The 21,371-nt window shown below is 34.7% G+C and overlaps 1 protein-coding gene across 1 annotated transcript; it reads right to left on the bottom strand.

Moving 5' to 3' along the window:
* Nucleotides 1-8,945: 8,945 nt before the first annotated feature.
* LOC142338550 (uncharacterized) lies at nucleotides 8,946-20,582 on the bottom strand. Its single transcript, XM_075388340.1, has 2 exons — nucleotides 20,231-20,582; nucleotides 8,946-9,671 (listed from the first exon to the last, which is right to left on the bottom strand). Exons 1-2 carry the CDS (start codon nucleotides 20,451-20,453, stop codon nucleotides 9,061-9,063), a joined length of 834 nt encoding a protein of 277 aa, XP_075244455.1. The 5' UTR covers nucleotides 20,454-20,582; the 3' UTR covers nucleotides 8,946-9,060.
* Nucleotides 20,583-21,371: the final 789 nt, after the last annotated feature.

Raw genomic sequence — 21,371 nt, 5'->3', positions numbered from 1 at the left:
ACGAGCCCCCATTGTGAATTAACTTATTTCAAGGCAATCTAATTTACAACAGCACACAAGAGTGGAAGAGGGGAAATTGCAGAGTAACAAAATAACGCTTGCTTCACCAATTCAAAACCTTTGGTTTATTTTATTTGATCGATCTTCTGGGCGACAGATCCCCCTCACTGTTGGCCTAGTTAGAAATTCAGAAGACGACATTAGCATAAGGCCCAGAGTAAAGATTATTTTCTGTGTCAATTACGTCAAAAAGTATGCTTAAAGAACTTAAACTAACCTACGTTGTTGTTTTTCATTTATTAAAAACACAATTGGCGCTGTAGGGTCTGTAATCAATATCTATTGTAACCTAAGTGCTGTACATTTATATCGAGTACAAAAACACAACTATCAAAGAGATTGGAAATACCAATGGCAGCCAGAAGGTGCTGCAATTGCGGCACAATAACATCAAAACTATCCGAACAACAACTCGAGTCATTCAAGAAATATTTTTTTCATTTAAAAATCTCAGATTAACTAAAATTCCAATGATCAAAGTCAAGAACTTCCAACAAAAATATCCCGATCCCACAAAACTCATCTTACAAGACTACCCATAGTTTATATCTCCACGATAGGAGCAGGTACATAAAATTCAACAAAACAGTAAAAGTTTACATCTCGTCAATTTCAAAACTACATCATTTAACGATTGCTCTAAGCCGCCTGAGATCAAATTTGCAATCGTTTGAGTTACAACAAATAAACAACCATTTTCATGGTTCCATTTTCAACGAGCCTGTGGTACAATAGTACATTTTTAGTTTGGGGCTATTGTTTGGTGTAGCTAAATTGGTTCATTTTATGTTTAATTTAATTTAGTTCATTTCATCTACCTTTATTTTGTTCATTCATTTAGTTCAAGTTTCAAGATCGAATCTTATGTTTTCATACTTGTAAATTTGTTTACATCCTGTGCAAGATCTTTTGTCTGTTCACATTGTCTCGTGATTGTAAGTTGCCGCATTTAGAAATGTAATCTTATGAACAAATTGTTAATCAGTTTTGTTAATTTTGTCTTAATTCATTCTCTTCATTTTCGCAATTCAAATTAGTTGACTCTCTCTTTAACTAGAATCTGATTCGCCAAAGTCTTAATTCAGACGTATCAAAAGTTTAGTATCCTTCGCTGAGCGAAATACTCTACAATTGATTGAAAGCGATTTCGCTACGCCAAATGGACCTAAAATCTGTAACTAGAATATATAATCCTCAAGCAACAAACAATAGCATTAAATCGCACCGCCAAATCAACACTAATTAGCCGCTGTAGAATAAGCTAATTGGTGCCACGAAACAACTCATTCCTACAGATTGTAAATCTGTACGACATGGCGCAGCCAGCTCGAGAATCTAGAAAAACACCGTTGTCGATAGAGCCAATTTGGGAACGACCAACTTCAGACCCACCAATCAGATGGGAGAAATGGAGAATTCAAGTAAAACTAGCGATTCTCGCTCGAGAGAATATCACTATAGACACATTGCTACAACCCAAACCATCGACAGTTCGCTTGCCAGCGGAACCGAAGTACGAGATGCCAATTGAAGATACAACCGAGGAAGCAGAGAGAGAGCGTCGAATTAGAAACAACCAGTTGAAGTTGCAATGGGATCTAAAATGTCAAACGATAACAGAAGCCGGAATACTATGCGGGGAACGTCCATGGAATTTGTGTGACCAAAAATGCGTATCTCTGTTGTACCTAAGTATTGGTACTGAAGGAAGACGATTGTTGACACAAAAATTTCCGCACGATAATATTTACCTTTTGACTACCTTCAAACTCTGGGAAATGATGGAGATTGCATTTATCTGCCCAAGAAACATCACATTTGATCGATATGTGTTCTTCTCTAGAAAGCAGAAGAAGGGCGAAACTGTAGAGCAATTCTACAGCATCTTGAAAGAATTGTCTGAAAATTGCGACTTTGAAAACCGTGAAGAAGCAATCATCAGGGACATTTTCATCACGAACATGTTGGATGATGACATTCAGCGGGAGCTTCTAGGGGATACAGTTGAACAAGAGAGGGCACTCAGTATTGCAGTCAACATGGAAATGGGTAATCAGAATCAGCAAAGAATTTCATCTAATAACGGAGCAACTGGCAGTACAGTGAACGCAATACAACAATTCAATCGATTTCGCGGCGCGGGTGTACGTGGAAATCAATCAAGCAGAGCAGTCACCAACCGCGTATCTGCTGGACAATGTCGTGGTTGTGGTCAAATCTGGACACCAACACATCGTCAGGTTTGCCCCGCAATGGGTAAGAAATGTAACCACTGTGGTTTGCAAAACCATTTTGCTAAGGTATGTTGTCGAAGACTTAACAATACAAGGAACATTCAACAAACCAATCGCATTAACACTGTAGAAACAGCTGAAACATCTAATCAAAATTCTAGTCAGGAAAATCAGAACGTCAATTATATCAATTATAATGAACAAATCAACTCAGATTATGATTCTTCAGATGATAATTACGTTGCAACAGTCGAAAATATTAGTTCACCAAATTTAGCACTGAAAACTTTGTCATCAACGATTGGAAACACAAACTGTGATTTACTTCTCAACTCCGGTAGTGGTTGTACCATTATTAATATGTCACTTGCAAGAGAAATAATGCTCAACTGTGCGCAATCACAATGGTCGGAGAAAAAACCATTGGAATTGAAGTCATTTTCTAACGATATCGTTCAACCCCTCGGCACTTTGAAAACGCCGGTAAAATGTAATGATTGGAGCATTCAGAAAGCAAAAATAACAGTTGTAGCTGATGGGTTTCTACCAATATTAGGACGAGATCTTTTTGATCAGTTAGGCATCACAATTTCTCAGACGCCTTGTCCGCAAACAGAGGTTAATAATATAGATCAACCTTGTGCAATAAAGAAATCACTTGCAAAGGAGTTTCCTGATTTGATATCCCGAATTGGAAAATCAAAAAATCATACGGTCAATTCGAAATTCCACAAAAAATTTTCGAGTAATACATCAGAAAGGACGAAAAGTGCCAATACATCTTCAACGGAAAGTGAAAATTGAATTAAAAAAACTGTTAAATGAAGGACATATCGAAAAATTAAACAACTTTTCTGATCAATTTTTAATATCTCCGATTGTTATTACGGTAAAAAGGACAAATCAATCAAAATAGCACTTGATTCAAAAATCCTAAATAAAGCTATTCATAAAAACAAGTATCAAATGCCCAATATAGATTCGCTAATTCAAACAATTTCGCAAACACTGTCAACGGCGCCGCAGGAGACTGCTTATTTCACGACTCTTGATTTGCAATACGCTTATAGTCAACTTAAATTACACAGTGATACGGCTCGCCATTGTAACTTTAATATTGTTAGCGGAGATATGACTGGCACATATCGATTTAAAACTGGATTTTACGGTTTAACGGATATGCCAGCTGAATTCCAAAAAGCTATTGATTGTACCCTTGCCGGTTTGGAAAATACTTTCTGTTTCTTAGATGATATTTTGATCGTCAGCAGAGGTGGAATCAAAAAACATCTAGATTTGGTACGGAAATGCCTAATAAAACAAGATCAAGAAAACTTACGCATAAATCTTGCAAAATGTCATTTCGCGAAAGAAACGATTGAATGGCTCGGTCATAACATTACACAATCAGGTGTAACCCCACTTTCAAGTTAAACGGATGCAATTGGAAAATTATCGGCACCTACAAGTCTTAAAAAACTTCGATCTTTTATGGGTTTAGTACACCATTTAGGAAAATTTATCCCAAATTTGTCACAATTATGTTACCCCCTGCGACCATTGCTTATGAAAAATTCAAAATTTCTTTGGACGGAAGAGCACGATAAACAGTTTTCTCTAATAAAAGAACAAATTACGGAAACCACTGAATATAAACATTTCAACCCGGAATTAGAAACACGAATTAAATGCGACGCCTCACGTAAAGGATTGGGATGTGCATTGGAACAACGAACACCTAATGGGTGGCATACAGTAGCATTTGCGTCACGATTTTTGAACTCTGTTGAAGACAGATATAGTATAAACGAACTAGAACTTCTGGGTGTTGTTTGGTCCGTGGAACATTTTAAGTATTATTTATACGGCAAACCTTTTACTATGATAACTGATCATAGAGCACTTCTCTCAATCATGAGAGAAAATAGATCTAACAAGTCATTTAATAGTAGACTGACACGTTGGGTAGATCGTTTACTACCATTTGATTTCTCGATTGATCATCTTCCTGGCACAAAAATGGGATTAAAGGATTATATCTCTCGCGACCCGCATCAACAAGCTGTTAATATATCTGCATATGACGAGCAATTTATTGTAGCTAAATTGGATGCAATTAAACGTAGTGCGCAACGCTTCTTATTAAATGCCAAAAATTACGTCGATTTCGCAGCGCGAAATCCACCTACAAAATGCGTCCTAAATAATCCAAATTCCACTAATAACATATGCAGTGAATTCGCACCGCGAAATCCAGAACATTCTACAAGTACGCAAATTGACGACTCAATTAGCGAATTAACAATCAATAATTTAAATTGCACACCCAAAATCGAGACAAATAACATTCCTCACGCGCTTTTTGCCTTAATCCGACCCACTGAACAGTCACTCTCTAATTTAAACACTTTCCAACGAACCGCAACGAAATTCAAAAACGTGTACATGATGTCCCAATCAACTTCCGATGATGAAACGCTGATGACAGTCAAACAATCGACTCCATCAAGAGTACGCTTTGCAGAAGAGGGACCTTCAAGCAGCACCCGTAACTCCAATAACGCCCACAACCGATACAACAGCCACTTCGCCGTCAGTAGACGACCTTTACCTGGTCTCCCTAATGGCCAGCCTGACAACAAAGGACGCGATTTTGAAGGAGATTCGCGACTGCATTCTTACGGACAACGAAGATAGATGTAGACAAATATCCCCTTACATCCATTCCTTCTGGAAAGACTTGCATGTAAAGAACGGGTGTGTCTGCATAGATGACAGGATTGCTTTTCCCCATGCGATCAAAGATGCCTATGTAGACGCCATCCACGCAACTCATCCTGGCACATGGGGATGACTGATATGGCAACACACGCGTGGTGGCCATATATGCACAGGGACATAGCTACCAAAACTGCAAAGTGCAACCCCTGTGTCAAGATTGGTAAAAATTTAAAACCTATTATACCTGCAAATAAAGGGGCACCATTAAAGTTATGTAAAGTTCCAAATGAAGAAATTCAAATTGATTTTGGAGGACCCATCTATAATGAATAAAAATCAAGAGATTTACTTTCTTGCATGTATTGATCGATTTTCGAAATTTCCAACAGCAGAAGTATTTGATAGAGCAAATGCAGATAATATTTTAAAGTTCCTTCAAGAGTATGTTTTGCTACACGGTATACCCCGTGCAATTAGATTGGATCAAGCTCGATGTCAAACGGGGCAACAAATTAAAACATTTTGTAGTCAAAATAACATACAGCTAATCGAGGCGCCAATACACGACCACAGAGCAATTGGTTTGGTTGAAAGACTAATTCAAACAATCAAGAATCGCTTAGCCTGTATTAAAACGGCGGCGCAAAATCAATTCAATGTGAAAGCTTCAATAAATTCAATAATTTATCAGCTACGAATATGTCGTCAAATGACTATTAACATATCACCATTTGAGGCACATTTTGGCATAAAAGCGAATACGCCATTAAGCAATATAACGACTAAACCAGACCCAAAAAGTTTAACTTACAAAAACATTTTAAACAAATATTTAGATTTGGAGACTGTCAGATGGGACGAGCTCATCACAGACGAAAACTGGAACAATGATGAGCTTAGCGACATTGAAATAGAGGTGAACAAGAACAAACTGGGCAAAGAGGCGATGAAACGGCAAAAGGAGGACCCGAATAAGGAATCAAGATTAATTTCTAATCCAGATGTTGGCCAATCTATACCCAGAACGGAAGCATCACTGGAGGTAAAACTGGCTAAAAAGAGACCTCGCACAAAAAGATCAAAGAAAAGTCTCGACGGCTTATATGACGTCTTAGCACCAGGATCGTCAGTAATTAAAACGAACAAACATACTTCAGTGATTAAAGAACCGGGCAAGAGAGATGTGACAATCAGGAACTCAAATGTCGCAAAGTTTGGGACGAAGGCGGAACGTGACACAGAATTGCAGGTATACGCTAACCGACGTCCAAAACTACCAACGGGCAAAACAACTGAGGAACTCATAAACCATCACGCAAAGGAATCCAGGAAGAAGTTAGAAGGAGGGAAACGAATGAAGCATACGAAAGTGGCAGATGACGTCAGTACAGTGTCGTCAATTCATTCTAATGTTACACGTGCCCTCTGTGTAAGAATGCCAACAAAGCCCAAAAGACAACTGTCAACAGCGCCGGCAAATCAACCCACCGAATCAAGTAGCGATCTCGCGGTGCCAATGGAATTACCTACCACAAGCATTGTCATCGCGGAGCCACCCAGCAGGCCAAAGCGAAAAGCAGCTACAAAAGCATCAGTAGCATTAATTCCGTCAAAAAGAAAGCGCTCCACAGTATCGATCACAGAATCGGATGAATCTGCGACTTCAGTTCAAACTTGCTATCCCACAACCTCAAGTACTGGAGCAATTGGGAAACAAAAAAGACGACAAAACATCAGGAAACAACAAATTGAGAATAAATCAATAATCTCGGCCATACAAACTGCTGCAGCACAGTCTAATCAAGAGGAATCTAACTTTACAGTCGGCCCATGTTCTCCAACAACCTCATACCCTACTCAATTCTATGTCTCCCCCAATTACGAAGAACCAGAGTTGTCGATGACAGTTGGCGAAGCGGAGAGATATTACGAAAGTGAGAGTGATTAAAGTACATTTGACTAAAACTGTTGCGTTCAAAACTCTGATTAAAACATTACAGTATTAATTATTTTAACAAGTACATATGACTATTAATTTTCTGATAAATAACATGTTATTTATTTTCGCCAAGGGGGAAATGTGGTACAATAGTACATTTTTAGTTTGGGGCTATTGTTTGGTGTAGCTAAATTGGTTCATTTTATGTTTGATTTAATTTAGTTCATTTCATCTACCTTTATTTTGTTCATTCATTTAGTTCAAGTTTTCAAGATCGAATCTTATGTTTTCATACTTGTAAATTTGTTTACATCCTGTGCATGATCTTTTGTCTGTTCACATTGTCTCGTGATTGTAAGTTGCCGCATTTAGAAATGTAATCTTATGAACAAATTGTTAATCAGTTTTGTTAATTTTGTCTAAATTCATTCTCTTCATTTTCGCAATTCAAATTAGTTGACTCTCTCTTTAACTAGAATCTGATTCGCCAAAGTCTTAATTCAGACGTATCAAAAGTTTAGTATCTTTCGCTGAGCGAAATACTCTACAAATAATTGAAAGCGATTTCGCTACGCCAAATCGACCTAAAATCTGTAACTAGAATATTTAATCCTCAAGCAACAAACAATAGCATTAAATCGCACCGCCAAATCACCACTAATTAGCCGCTGTAGAATAAGCTAATTGGTGCCACGAAACAACTCATTCCTACAGATTGTAAATCTGTACGACAGAGCCTGAGCAAAATTCTCTCAACACAAATAAAATAATCCAAAAGATCCAAAATAACGAGCAACAAGAACTCATTTTTTTGTTTGTTCAATAAAATCAGGCATAATTCATCTTGCTAGTCAAAAAGTGGTTTTTTTTGCTTCTTTATTGGCTAACTTTTTTGTCACTTTAAAGCATCAGATTTTAAGGTTTTCTCTGTCATCAATTCCCGTGCATATTTTGTTCAAAATGAGCATGATACGGAGCAAACCTATAGGAAAACATCTTGAAAGCCTTAAAGTAAGATGGTGGGAAAAAATAAGAACAAAGCCAAAAGCAACCTAACATCATTTTGTTTGCTCAATTTTGGCAAAAGAACAATAAAAGAAATTAGAAACACCTAATCTGACCCTAAACATTAACAGACATGTATTACGAATGTGTGACCGAATGTGTGCAGCTGGCGTAAGTATAAGTAGAGAGGGTCACGATATCAGTACCGCATCACTGTTCCTCAATCTGATCAGCAGAGTAGAAGCTTCCACTACACTCCCAGAAAGGGGCTGATGGGCGTAAATGTTCACCTTGCATCTTTAGTTCCGACTGGGCACGTACTCTTTATTGCAACGTAAACTAATAGCGTTTGAGCACAACTGTACACGGGCATAATTATGATCAAATAATGCCAACAACACTGATTTCCGGTGCTATAATTTTACAGACAAAAATATAGCCAATGTTATTGCTTGGAGGTGAGGGAGATAGTTTTGGCGTTGATTTTTCTGTGCATAAATGCCAGAAATTGGCAACCTCAAGTGTGTTCAGCTGTTTAATATTCTTAATTGGATTAGCCTAGAGCATGTAAATGTAAAGGTCATGAAAAACGTCGAAAAATTAAGCAGTCGAATTGATCAGACAAGAAATTGTACATAAAGAGCAATAGGACAGAAATAATTGTTCCAAACTTTGTCTGAGAATAACTAAAGACATCCTGAGGGCAATTAGTTACATAAAGCAGAAAATTTCGTAGAAAATTCTAACAAGGAAAAATGTTCCATTGTCCACAAGATTTAAGTTATGCAACAAACAATGAATTCCTAGTTCAAATATATCTCTTGTTTACAGCATGCTGGATCTTTTCCGTTTGTGCCCCCCCCCCCCCCTCCAGTATGTTATGCACCCCCCCCCCCCTCCATTACAGAGCACGTGTCATTACAGAGTAAGCCATTATATAAAATATGGCACATGCGTCTGGGGGTCCAAATAATATGCACCTACTAAGCTGGGGGGCGGGGGGGGGGCAAACGGAAAAAATCCGAATATATAAATTCGTGATTCGTACAAGCATGTGGATTTTTAAGTAACGACCTTAATCATAGCAACATCAAATGTTCATCATTTAAATACGCCCAAATTATAATAGTTTATGCATAAATCGATTTGAACCTGTGACGTAGCACTTTGTAGACACGAAATGTACTTCAAGTACGCTCGGCTATCATCAAAGGAATCCTGGCGCCCAATCAAGTTCGTCAGCAAGCGAAAATTATCACTCATGACCTTCTGGTTGGTGGGAAGATTGGGTTCGGCCCGTGGGCAACTATCACGGTCAAATTCCTTCAAATCAATATTTCCAAAACCGTTTTTTGAAAATTTGAGGAGCTGTAATCTGATTGGATCTGGAATTTGTTCACGTGAGAAAATCCACATTTCTTCATCGGCATTCGTTACACTTTTGTGTTCGCATGTTTTGACCACCAAAAACAGGTCGTCCAAATGAACAACGTGAAAAATGATTTGATTTGTATTTTCCGAGTGTGAGAACTGATGATTGCCGTCCTCTGATTGGTCAACTTCAGTGTCGTAAGCAGGATATCTTGTGTTAAATAAAACGAAGAATGCACCGGTGTTTTGAGCTGATTTGGAGTAAACGTGCTGTATTACCAAGGAGCTTGAATGGGTTTTTCCTTTAAAGTAAAAGGAGGAAGAGAGATTGAAGGCTAATCCTGAAACATACCGAATTTTTCTTAGAACATTTTGTTTAATATTACAGAACTTGAAATAATTTTTCATTTAGCAAATGCGTAGTCACAATGTATTTCACGTCACTGGTTTCGTGCATTTTTCGTGGGCTATTTTTTCCTTGGAGTCTTTTCCCTACCTAAGATCAGGTGTTTTTGTTTCCTTGGGTTTATTGTCGAAAATGAATGAGAGTTTTACGAATCAAATGTAATTAAGAAAAAAGTGACCTGTAGTTTGCAAAACACATTCATTGATAATCATTCAACAGCTAAAGACAAATTATTGAGAAAAATTACGGGAAAATTGAAAACTTGATCTGATGATTTGACTATGGGAAGTTTAATAATCCGTTTTGACAAAAAAGTAGGTCTTACAAATAAAACAATCTCTTTTGGACAACAATTGCAAACTACATTCAATCTGATTTTAAATTAGTTTGAAAAATTTTACAAACCTGGCGACGCTAGTTTTTAAGAGTTAATCTTGAAACATACTTAAAAACGCGTTTTTGAATATTCCTCGAAGTTTGATACTTACGTTATCGCGTTCAGAATGTCCCTGTCATTATTAAATGTGTCGTTTGTATTAAGTTTACCAGGCAAAATTCGTATAAACTGTTGTTTAAATTTTCTGAAAATGGAGAGGTCGAAAGGCTTTCGGATTCGAGGCAAAAAAAATCACGCTGTAACGTTCAAGCAATTCGACAATGCAATGAAATAAGTACTTCAAGTATGTGCTGTAGAAATAGAATTATGTGACAATGATTTTGCAAAAATTTAATGGGAGTTAATTCAATTTGTAGTCCACAATAGTAGACAGAAGCCGAGCAAAAGTTAATCGCGTTGAAATTAAATGACAACAAGGAGGCTCGGTAATGTGCGTTCGCACATTAAGTTCCGACCCCGCTCATCTACATTTTCCACTTAATTGTCTACCAAATGAGGAAGAGAAAAAAAATTAACATATCAACATATCGTTCAACAAACTAGAAAAAGAATAAAACAGTCTACTCTAGAGGGCCTATGAGACCTGTGACTGCCATAATATGACTAACAGAAAAGTTGGCAATAAAAATCAAATAGTTACAGAAATTAATTACGACCAAATCTCCTTGTCCATTTTTTGAAAACCACTTATAACCAAATCAAAATGGCATCAGATAAAATTTGAGCTATAAAGATTAACCAGTATTTTTTGGAACAAAATATGGGACTTTTTGTCAATGTGTCTTGGCAACAATTCGACTAGAAATGAGCAAAAGCGGCAAATCTCATTAAAACATTGTTTTTTTTTATAAAAAATAAAGAATTAAATTCGAACAGATTATAAACATTACACATCAAATGAAATCATCGAGAGAGTCTTTTACACCTCAATAGACAGCGACTGAGGCCTTTCATTATCCAGGATTTGTCATACGACTACAAAAAGAACGACAAACACAGGCAAAAACAAAAAATTTGCAGGAAATATTATGCACGAAAACGATGTCCCCGCAATCAATTAAATATAAAGCCGATCACCAAAAACAATAGAAATCTTCGTTCGCATTTTCTGCAGGTGACAACATTTGTAAGTCAAATGACGCCCATTATTGTGATACTGTGAAAAGAAAACAAAAACCTACAAAAAAGGTGCAAATTTGCAAAAATCACGAAAATTGGTTTTATTGAAACTGATTGTTCCAAGAAGAAAGACAATTTGAGGAAAAAACCATTATAGAGAGCAAAATTTATTTCAAAAGATAAACGATGTGATTTGTATAGAGATGCCTAGCTTAGCTACAATTTAACAGAAAAAAATTTGTCTGATCTCAAAATCTATCTCTTTTTTTTTATTAAAAACAAATATTTTCAAAATTCATAGCCAACAAAAGCTTTCGACTAAAAGAGTCGAAAGTTTGTCTTGCAACTACTCGGAAAACTGATTGCGACTGTTATTAACGAGACTTAATCATGAGACTATGAAACAATATTAAATAAAGGCTGAACTAATAAGTTTCACAAACAACTTTACGAAGCCACAGTTTTGAAGCCATTAAATTTATAAGATATTAACCGCGAGAATATAACATCTTCATTTAAGTCTCCTTTGATCATCATAATATCTTTTGTAAAGCGACTATCACAAAAAGACCAAAAAAGAACCACAAAAAATGAATAATAACCAGACTTCACAAAATTCTTCTGAAACAAATTGTCTAAGCCCTGAAGACATCATTTAAAAAGTTTAAACAATAGAAAAATTATTGTTTGATTCAACAAAACACTAAAAAAGCTCTAATTAATGAGGATGACATACGAATTTGATACAGCATTGTAAACTACGAAAAAACGCAAAATAGAACAGAAAGCGCTAAGTTGAAGTATATTAATACCCTTTTTTTTAGAAATATAATTCGAAAGTCAAAACAGCCATAAGTTATTTACCGATATCTGTTATTTAAGTTCATTTGATTATCTATAAACAGCCACTGAGACAATTATTTACACAATATTTGGCATATGACAACAAAAATTAACAACAAATAAAGGGCAAAAATAAAAAAAAACTCTTCCAATTTCTGCAAGAGAATGGGGTCGCAGCCCTTCAAACCATATGTTATGAAAACAAAACTTATGTTCAGTTTCAAATGTTGTAATTTTTTTTTCAGTCAGATTTTTAAATAATGTGACAATTTACAAAAGAAACAAAAACAACAGCAAAAATGGGCAATTAAGCGCAAAAATCAGAAAATTTTTTATGAAAACTCGTAGTACCGAAAGAAAGAAATTCTTCTGTTAGGACAATCGGCCACGAAATTATTTTTAATATATGAGGAGGGATGGTTGACCTGTACTTTATGAAAACTGATTGTTCCAAGAAGACAGACAATTTGAGGAAAAAAACCATTATAGAGAGCAAAATTTATTTCAAAAGATAAACGATGTGATTTGTATAGAGATGCTTAGCTACAATTTAACAGAAATAAATTTGTCTCATCTCAAAAATCTATCTCTCTTTTTTTTATTAAAAACAAATATTTTCAAAATTCATAGCCAACAAAAGCTTTCGACTAAAAGAGTCGAAAGTTTGTCTTGCAACTACTCGGAAAACTAATTGCGACTGTTATTAACGAGACTTAATCATGAGACTATTAAACAATATTAAATATAAACTGAACTAATAAGTTTCGCAAACAACTTTACGAAGCCACAGTTTTGAAGCCATTAATTTTATAAGATATTAACCGCGAGAATATAACATCTTCATTTAAGTCTCCTTTGATCATCATAATATCTTTTGTAAAGCGACTATCACAAAAAGACCAAAAAAGAACCACAAAAAATGAATAATAACTAGACTTCACAAAACTCTTCTGAAACAAATTGTCTAAGCCCTGAAGACATCATTTAAAAAGTTTAAACAATAGAAAAATTATTGTTTGATTCAACAAAACACTAAAAAAGCTCTAATTAATGAGGATGACATACGAATTTGATACAGCATTGTAAACTACGAAAAAACGCAAAATAGAACAGAAAGGGCTAAGTTGAAGAATATTAATACCCTTTTTTTTAGAAATATAATTCGAAAGTCAAAACAGCCATTAGTTATTTACCGATATCTGTTATTTAAGTTCATTTGATTATCTATAAACAGCCACTGAGACAATTATTTACACAATATTTGGCATATGACAACAAAAATTAACAACAAATAAAGGGCAAAAATAAAAAAACTCTTCCAATTTCTGCAAGAGAATGGGGTCGCAGCCCTTCAAACCATATGTTATGAAAACAAAACTTATGTTCAGTTTCAAATGTTGTAATTTTTTTTTCAGTCAGATTTTTAAATAATGTGACAATTTACAAAAGAAACAAAAACAACAGCAAAAATGGGCAATTAAGCGCAAAAATCAGAAAATTTTTTATGAAAACTCGTAGTACCGAAAGAAAGAAATTCTTCTGTTAGGACAATCGGCCACAAAATTATTTTTAATATATGAGGAGGGATGGTTGACCTGTACTTTATGAAAACTGATTGTTCCAAGAAGACAGACAATTTGAGGAAAAAAACCATTATAGAGAGCAAAATTTATTTCAAAAGATAAACGATGTGATTTGTATAGAGATGCTTAGCTACAATTTAACAGAAATAAATTTGTCTGATCTCAAAAATCTATCTCTTTTTTTTATTAAAAACAAATATTTTCAAAATTCATAGCCAACAAAAGCTTTCGACTAAAAGAGTCGAAAGTTTGTCTTGCAACTACTCGGAAAACTAATTGCGACTGTTATTAACGAGACTTAATCATGAGACTATGAAACAATATTAAATATAAGCTGAACTAATAAGTTTCGCAAACAACTTTACGAAGCCACAGTTTTGAAGCCATTAAATTTATAAGATATTAACCGCGAGAATATAACATCTTCATTTAAGTCTCCTTTGATCATCATAATATCTTTTGTAAAGCGACTATCACAAAAAGACCAAAAAAGAACCACAAAAAATGAATAATAACTAGACTTCACAAAATTCTTCTGAAACAAATTGTCTAAGCCCTGAAGACATCATTTAAAAAGTTTAAACAATAGAAAAATTATTGTTTGATTCAACAAAACACTAAAAAAGCTCTAATTAATGAGGATGACATACGAATTTGATACAGCATTGTAAACTACGAAAAAACGCAAAATAGAACAGAAAGGGCTAAGTTGAAGAATATTAAAACCCTTTTTTTTAGAAATATAATTCGAAAGTCAAAACAGCCATTAGTTATTTACCGATATCTGTTATTTAAGTTCATTTGATTATCTATAAACAGCCACTGAGACAATTATTTACACAATATTTGGCATATGACAACAAAAATTAACAACAAATAAAGGACAAAAATAAAAAACTCTACCAATTTCTGCAAGAGAATGGGGTCGCAGCCCTTCAAACCATATAATATGAAAACAAAACTTATGTTCAGTTTCAAATGTTGTAATTTTTTTTCAGTTAGATTTTTAAATAATGTGACAATTACAAAAGAAACAAAAACAACAGCAAAAATGGGCAATTAAGCGCAAAAATCAGAAAATTTTGTATGAAAACTCGTAGTACCGAAAGAAAGAAATTCTTCTGTTAGGACAATCGGCCACAAAATTATTTTTAATATATGAGGAGGGATGGTTGACCTGTACTTTCTGAGAATAAGCAAAATGTTGACTAAAATAATATGAAAAATTGACAAGTTCAAAAAATCACAGAAATTTCCGTAAAACAAATACATTCAATAACATAAGAGACATTAGGTAACAACCGAATGAATACAAAAGGTTCACTTGCACCTCTTGAGGAAGAAATTTACATCTTCGAGTGGTTAATCTTGAAAATCAGACTGCCAAAAGAATAACAACTGAAGGCAAAAGACAAGAATTCAGTTAAACTTTACAAAAATTCTTCCTCAAAGCCATAAAAACCCTTTGGTTCTCTGAAAACAAATCTGAAAACAAATCCTTTGGTTCTCTGGAAAAGTGCATCTACATTCGGCCTCAAATTTAGGTAAATTGGAGCTGTCATTAATGGAGCCGTGAATATAAAATATTGTCAGTAATTAACAATAAAAAACAAAAGCAAAATATTTTGAAAAAGACAGCATCAACATAAAAACCAAAAAGTCTCTGATTCTAAGAGTCCATGATATTATCGAACCTCTCTTTGATTTTGTCGCGCACCCAGCAAACCGACCAAGTGTTTGCGAATTAGACCAATTGTCAAGTGGAATTCTTCAAATATTGAAAAGAAAGAAGATGAATTTTGTATAATTATCGATTTAAATATGCAAAAAAACGGCAAAATTTTAATTGCAGAAGACTTTCATACGGCGGCTTATTGCAACTAGCGCTCTTTCTGTCATTAGGGAGTCTGTGTTAGGGTTTCTAGGTCACTTAGTCTGGCCAGCTCTTACAAAGTGGACCAAAAAAGCATATTTTGTGCCATTTTTGATGAAAAAGTTTGAATTTTGAAAATTTTATCAAAAATTTTAGCCAAAACAACTTCAATCAAACAATTCAGCAATACTATTCTATCTCTAACGGTAACAGCAACACTGTGCCGTTAAAAAATTTAACTTATTTTGAATTATTTTAGCGAAATTGTGCCAAATTTTAGCAAAATTTACTGAAAATGTGAGCAAAAACAGTCAAATGTTCACAAATTTTTAAACCTCGATAACTCCCTGCAAAACACGAAAATCGAAAAAATATTTTTAATTCCGTATTCTACGCTGGACGGGCTTCTAAATGATATCACTCACAATTCTCTACGATGAAAATATCGGTCGGCCAAAATTGACTGAACAAAAAAAAACCCAGTTGAGTATATAGTTCCTCCCTCCCCACTAAAGTGGGGGTCGGAACAAAAAACCATTTTTGATTGGTTTTGGAAATATTTATTCATAGCGAACTTGTGATTACTGATGATCATACGTGAACATAATTTTAGTGTGGATAAAAGTTCTACAACTGAAGAAATCAAAATGAAGATTAAAGGTCCTTTTAGACATTAATAAAATGTAATTAAGTAAATCATGGCAAAAGAGACTTTTTCTGATTTTCCAACTCTTCGGGTTTTCCATCAAAATTATTTATGTTTGTTCAGCACAACATTCATTGATTTTAATGCAAACAGTATAGAGTAGAAACGCAAAATCCTTGAACTTAATTAGCACCTGACAAAATTGTTCAAATAATGAAACTATTGACTATTGACTTGAGATACGTTCAGAAATAGCGTTTTGAGCATTTAAACTGCCCAACAAAACTGGGGCGAAAAAGAGCGTTGCTTTTGTTTCAGTCAATTTTGACCCATGCCGTGCAGTTCTGGAAAAGGTGAACCAATCTGTACAAAGATTCAAGTTTTCTACCTCTTTAATAAAAATTTCTGTTTATTTTGTAGTTTGTCTTTTCTGACAACATTTTGACATTTTGTCGAAAACTTCTGCTTCAGACTTCAACGAAGACCTTTTAAGCGGAACTAAAAATATAAAAGAGCTCAGAAAACAAAGCACCTTTTAAACTTTTCTGGAAAATGTGATTAAGTAACGTGCTATTGTTCAACAGTCATTACTCACCACTAAAACGTCTTGAAATTATTTCCATAAGGAGCTAAATAAACAAATAAACTACGACTTATCTGGTTACTACATAACCACGTTGTAAAGAGACAGAGAGAGAACAAAAATGTAATTTGTGCACAAGGTAAGCTTGAGGGACACTTGGCTAGAGTGAGTCTTGAGGAAAAAGAAAGAACAAGAGAATGGAATGTCAAAATTGGAGAGATTCAGACCACTTAGTGTAATGGTTAGCATGATATGATATCATAAGATGCCTATCTGTAAGAGCACAGAGCACAAAGTTAGAGAATAAAATAAAAAGATCAAGGTTTTAGAGAATTCAGTTTTTTGTCGGATCATGCTTTGTTTTTACTACGTTATTTAGAAAAGAGACAGGCCCTTTTTGTCCCCGACAGTAAGTCAACTTGAAATTTCCAACGACTTGGGTCCCGTGCGTTTACTAACTCTGGGCAGGCAATGGGGATAAACATTTGAGAAAAAAAAACTGTAAATTCCTTGCTTCTGCAAAATGGTTTGCTTCTCAATTTCCACGTCTGCATTTTGTCTTTTCAACAATTTTGTTGTCTTTGCAGTTTTTGGAAAGCCATTTACTTCCAAAAATTTGAAAAAGGAAAACATATCAAATGTGAATTTTGTACATGTTTTCTAATTATCGGTTTTATTAACTTTTATTCAATAAAGTTGGTTCAGTAATCAAATTCACTAAAAATAACATAATTTTTTCCAATGGATAACACCATTTCACTATCAAACGGTCGTAGAATTGCAGCAGTTTGAAAAACAATAAAAAATACTACAGGCCTTCTTCTTAAACTCGGATTAAAGGATTTCTTCTTTTTTTTGTGTATTAGGCGACACAACACAAAATTTTATTGGGTACATGATACATGGTGACTCTTTTTGTCCATTTTTTTCCGTATCTCCTCATTTTCAGAGCTATGCAGACAAAATTATTTTGGTCGTGCGAAAGGGTAGCGGATAAGAAATAATATACTGCCAAATTGCTCACAATTCTATTTTTATTTGCGAATATCTCATCGCGTAATGGTCCGGAGATAATTTTTTTGGAAACTTTCTATTTGAAGACAGAAAAGTCGTGCAGCCTAGAGATCAGTTAGATTCCTTTTTTGAAAGAGCAGCCAGCTAACCACACAAGCAACAATTTCAAAACACTTACTGACCACAAAGTTTTAAGCAGTGAAAATTATGCAAACAAAAAATTAAATAGCAAAGAAGAACATCTCTCAAAATCAACACAACAGTTTTTGTTGAAACAAACTAGTGACATAAATCAAAATGAAGATAGCAGAAGTCTGCCGATTTTTCAACAATTACTATACTGGCGAATTTTGTTAACAAATATTATAACATTGAATGGTTTTAAGACTAAAATTCTCTCTTTCAAACAATGTCTTTCGAATATTTTATTCAGAGAAAAACGGAGATCAGAGCTTTGGTACACAGAAAAAACGAAAATTAAATTCGGAAAAGAACTAATTATATTCGGAAAATTATTTCCTAATGCTGAATAGCTGTTTAAAAGCTGAAAATATAGGAAAAACTGGAAAAACTACAAAAACTAAACAAGTCAAGGTTGGTAAACTTTCTTAATAATTTAAAATTTTTAGAGAAGCAATATCAAAAATTTTCTAATAGGAGGCATCAAAGAGTTTGATTTTATTAAATTATTTGATTTTTTCATTTTTTTATGATGGCTACACATTTTCATGTGGACAATCCACGGGTGAAAATGTAAAAAAAAGCTCTCTAAGATTTAAGCAGAATTTTCTCCATCTAAAAAAGAAACGCAGATATCTTTTCTCACAACATGTCCCGTATTTTGCACTTACCCGTATAAATTTGACTTAGCTTTGCTTAGACTTGTTGTTTACACGCCTTTAAAATTGACAAAAAAAATTTTAACGAAACGTTCCAACCACAGATATTTAGGTACCAGACCACAGTAATCCAAGCAAAAAGAGAAGTAGATATCAACTTCATGAGGCGCAATCTAGCTGGGGGAGTTCTATTTGAACAGCCAACTAGTTTTTGTTCCACAGAAGATACTCCGGGAATAATCTACAGAGTTCTTCTCATTTTTTTGCTGATAACATGTCGCCATTATTGGTCGGCAAAATTATGGGAACAAATTCTTACCGTTTGACCCCTTTTAGTTCATTCAAAAATTATTTAAAGTTGGCAACAGATTCGTGGTGTCGTCTTTTTTAAATCAAATTGAGGCTAACTTTAGCTCTCAAGCTAAAACTAAAAGGACACAGCTTGTGAGCAAAAAATCTCTCCGTTTTCGCGGCCAGCACGGAGAACGAAGTATGGTCTCAGTAGAAGCAAATTATCAAAAAGATCCAAATTTGCAATGATTAGTTTAAAAAGGTGCCAGATTTGAGTACAATGACGTTTTTTCTGTCCTAACCCCTCTCGATACAATAAAAAGGAGCATTATTTAAAACTTGGATTGGATATGATTGCACCCATTATATGGAAGCACACACAGAAAAAAAATCATTAAATCTGCAGGTTGTCTTTTCTTTTTTTTGGTTAATCTCTCAGATACCTATATATTAACCGCATTTCTTAATGTTTCTTTAAATCATTATCATGATCGCGGACGTATCAAATATGTTTCCGCACTTTGCAAAACCTCGAAGGTAAAAAGGGCTAACCGAAACATGTGAGCTGTGGAAAATAACACTTACAGGTTGTTTTCAGGACAAACGGAAGTTGTTTTAATTCGATGTTGGACATTTTACTTCTCAAATTCTCAAATAGTTATCTTTGTTAAGTTTCAATCTCAAAAAATTTTACTGGAAATTTTAGGCTTCTGAATTAACTGTATTTTAGAATGAAATGGTGTTGTGCTATTTCAACTCAGAGGTTTTTTTTTCTCTCTCTCTCTCTCTCCACTTCTTGTGAAAGCCATCTGTGCCACCGTCAGAAGGTTTATGGCTATTCATTTTTTAGTTATCGGATTGCGTTCGTTACAGTTGCCATGCGTGTAAGAATTCCTGACGGATGTAGGATGATACTTTTCATCAAAGAAACGTGCACAACAAATGGAGTTTCAGTATTTATTCGCCAAGTATAACAAATTAGCAGTTGGTTCAGAACCCTATGTCGTAAGAACCACGGAACCAAACTTGTCAGCTATGAATAAGTTTAAAGGAACTCTTTGTTACCTTAAGAAGCGTTAAAAGTGTTTAGAAAGTAAAGTACAAAAGATGTTCGTACGGTTACAATATTCAAGTATCATGGTTCTGGAGCTCAAATGTTACTACTATCCGTCACATTGAGACCACCCCTTATAGGATCTTAACTAAAACTGATGTCCGCATATAAAGGCGAACAAAGACGATGAAAACCACGTTTTGGGTTTATTTATTATTATTATTATGCTAGCGTGTTTGGTTGTCAACTTACGGTCGAGTGAGGGTACAGGTTCAAAGTTAACTGCCAGACAATTTTCTGGAATCTCTTGTGAAGTTTCAATCGCGTACCATTGCCCACCAATTATCATCTCCAAGTTGGGAACTGCTCCCTGGATTATTTCTGAACATGACCCGTCAATTTGCCCGCTCAAAACTTTATTAAATGAAATCAAAATTGCTGACAAAATAAGTAGCTGAAGTTTGCTGTTCATCATTTTTTCAAAACAAGGCTGTTCGAATTTTCAGATTTCTACGGTTCACTGCTCTGCAAGTTAAAATGACAACAAAATGGTTATGATTTATAACTTCAACGTTTATTGATATTTTGGGTGATCTGTGTTCATTGGTTACCTATTATAACAAATATTCTAATAGCGGTTTATTTCTGAATGAACTTAGTTGTACGCCAGTCGACCGCTTCAAACTATTTTTAGATCTTTGAGGCTCAGTACTAAACGCGCAGAAGTTTTATTGGTTAGCGGAATTTGCAGGAGAAATCAACGCATGCGAAAAAAGCAAACAGATATTATTTGAAATGAACTTGACATTTAGACAATCAACATATCAGCCCGGTAATGGCAAACTTGTATTTAAACAATATGTCAACACAAATTTCAATGCTACGCCTAAATCTAACAACCATTCTGATGAAATTCCTCTAAGAGGAATTTTCGGGGCCTCAAGGATAGAGATGATTTATATACAGATAGCATGCCATTAACAAGAGTTAGAGAAAGTTTGATAGCAGGTCAGCCAAGTTTGGGTTTTGCAAGTGTTGAGTTCACACCAACTAAACAAAGAGTATGAATTACATCTAATTTAATTTAAATTTTGATACTTGAAACCGCATCAAAGATGCCACTTTCGAATTAGTACTAAAATAGGTGAAAGACAACTCTTTTTTAAGGAAAAATTTGCTGACGTTTATTCACAGTAAGTATCTATAAATGCTACACCAAAAGCTACGCAGACACCAATATCTCCAAAAAAGAAATATGACAATTTGAGACCAAAATTTGTTATCTACTAATGCATCATTACGCCTTTAGCTCTTTGAATATTTATATTTAGCATAAGGTTTGTACTGCTTTGGTTTTTACATCTTCATCAATCTTATTCCCAATTTCCATTAC

Source organism: Convolutriloba macropyga, chromosome 4 (genome assembly GCF_964194025.1).
Source record: "Convolutriloba macropyga chromosome 4, txConMacr16.3, whole genome shotgun sequence".
NCBI classification, from domain to species: domain Eukaryota; kingdom Metazoa; phylum Xenacoelomorpha; order Acoela; family Convolutidae; genus Convolutriloba; species Convolutriloba macropyga.
The sequence above is the reverse complement of the archived record's forward strand: the minus strand, read 5'-3'. Positions and strand labels throughout refer to the sequence as shown.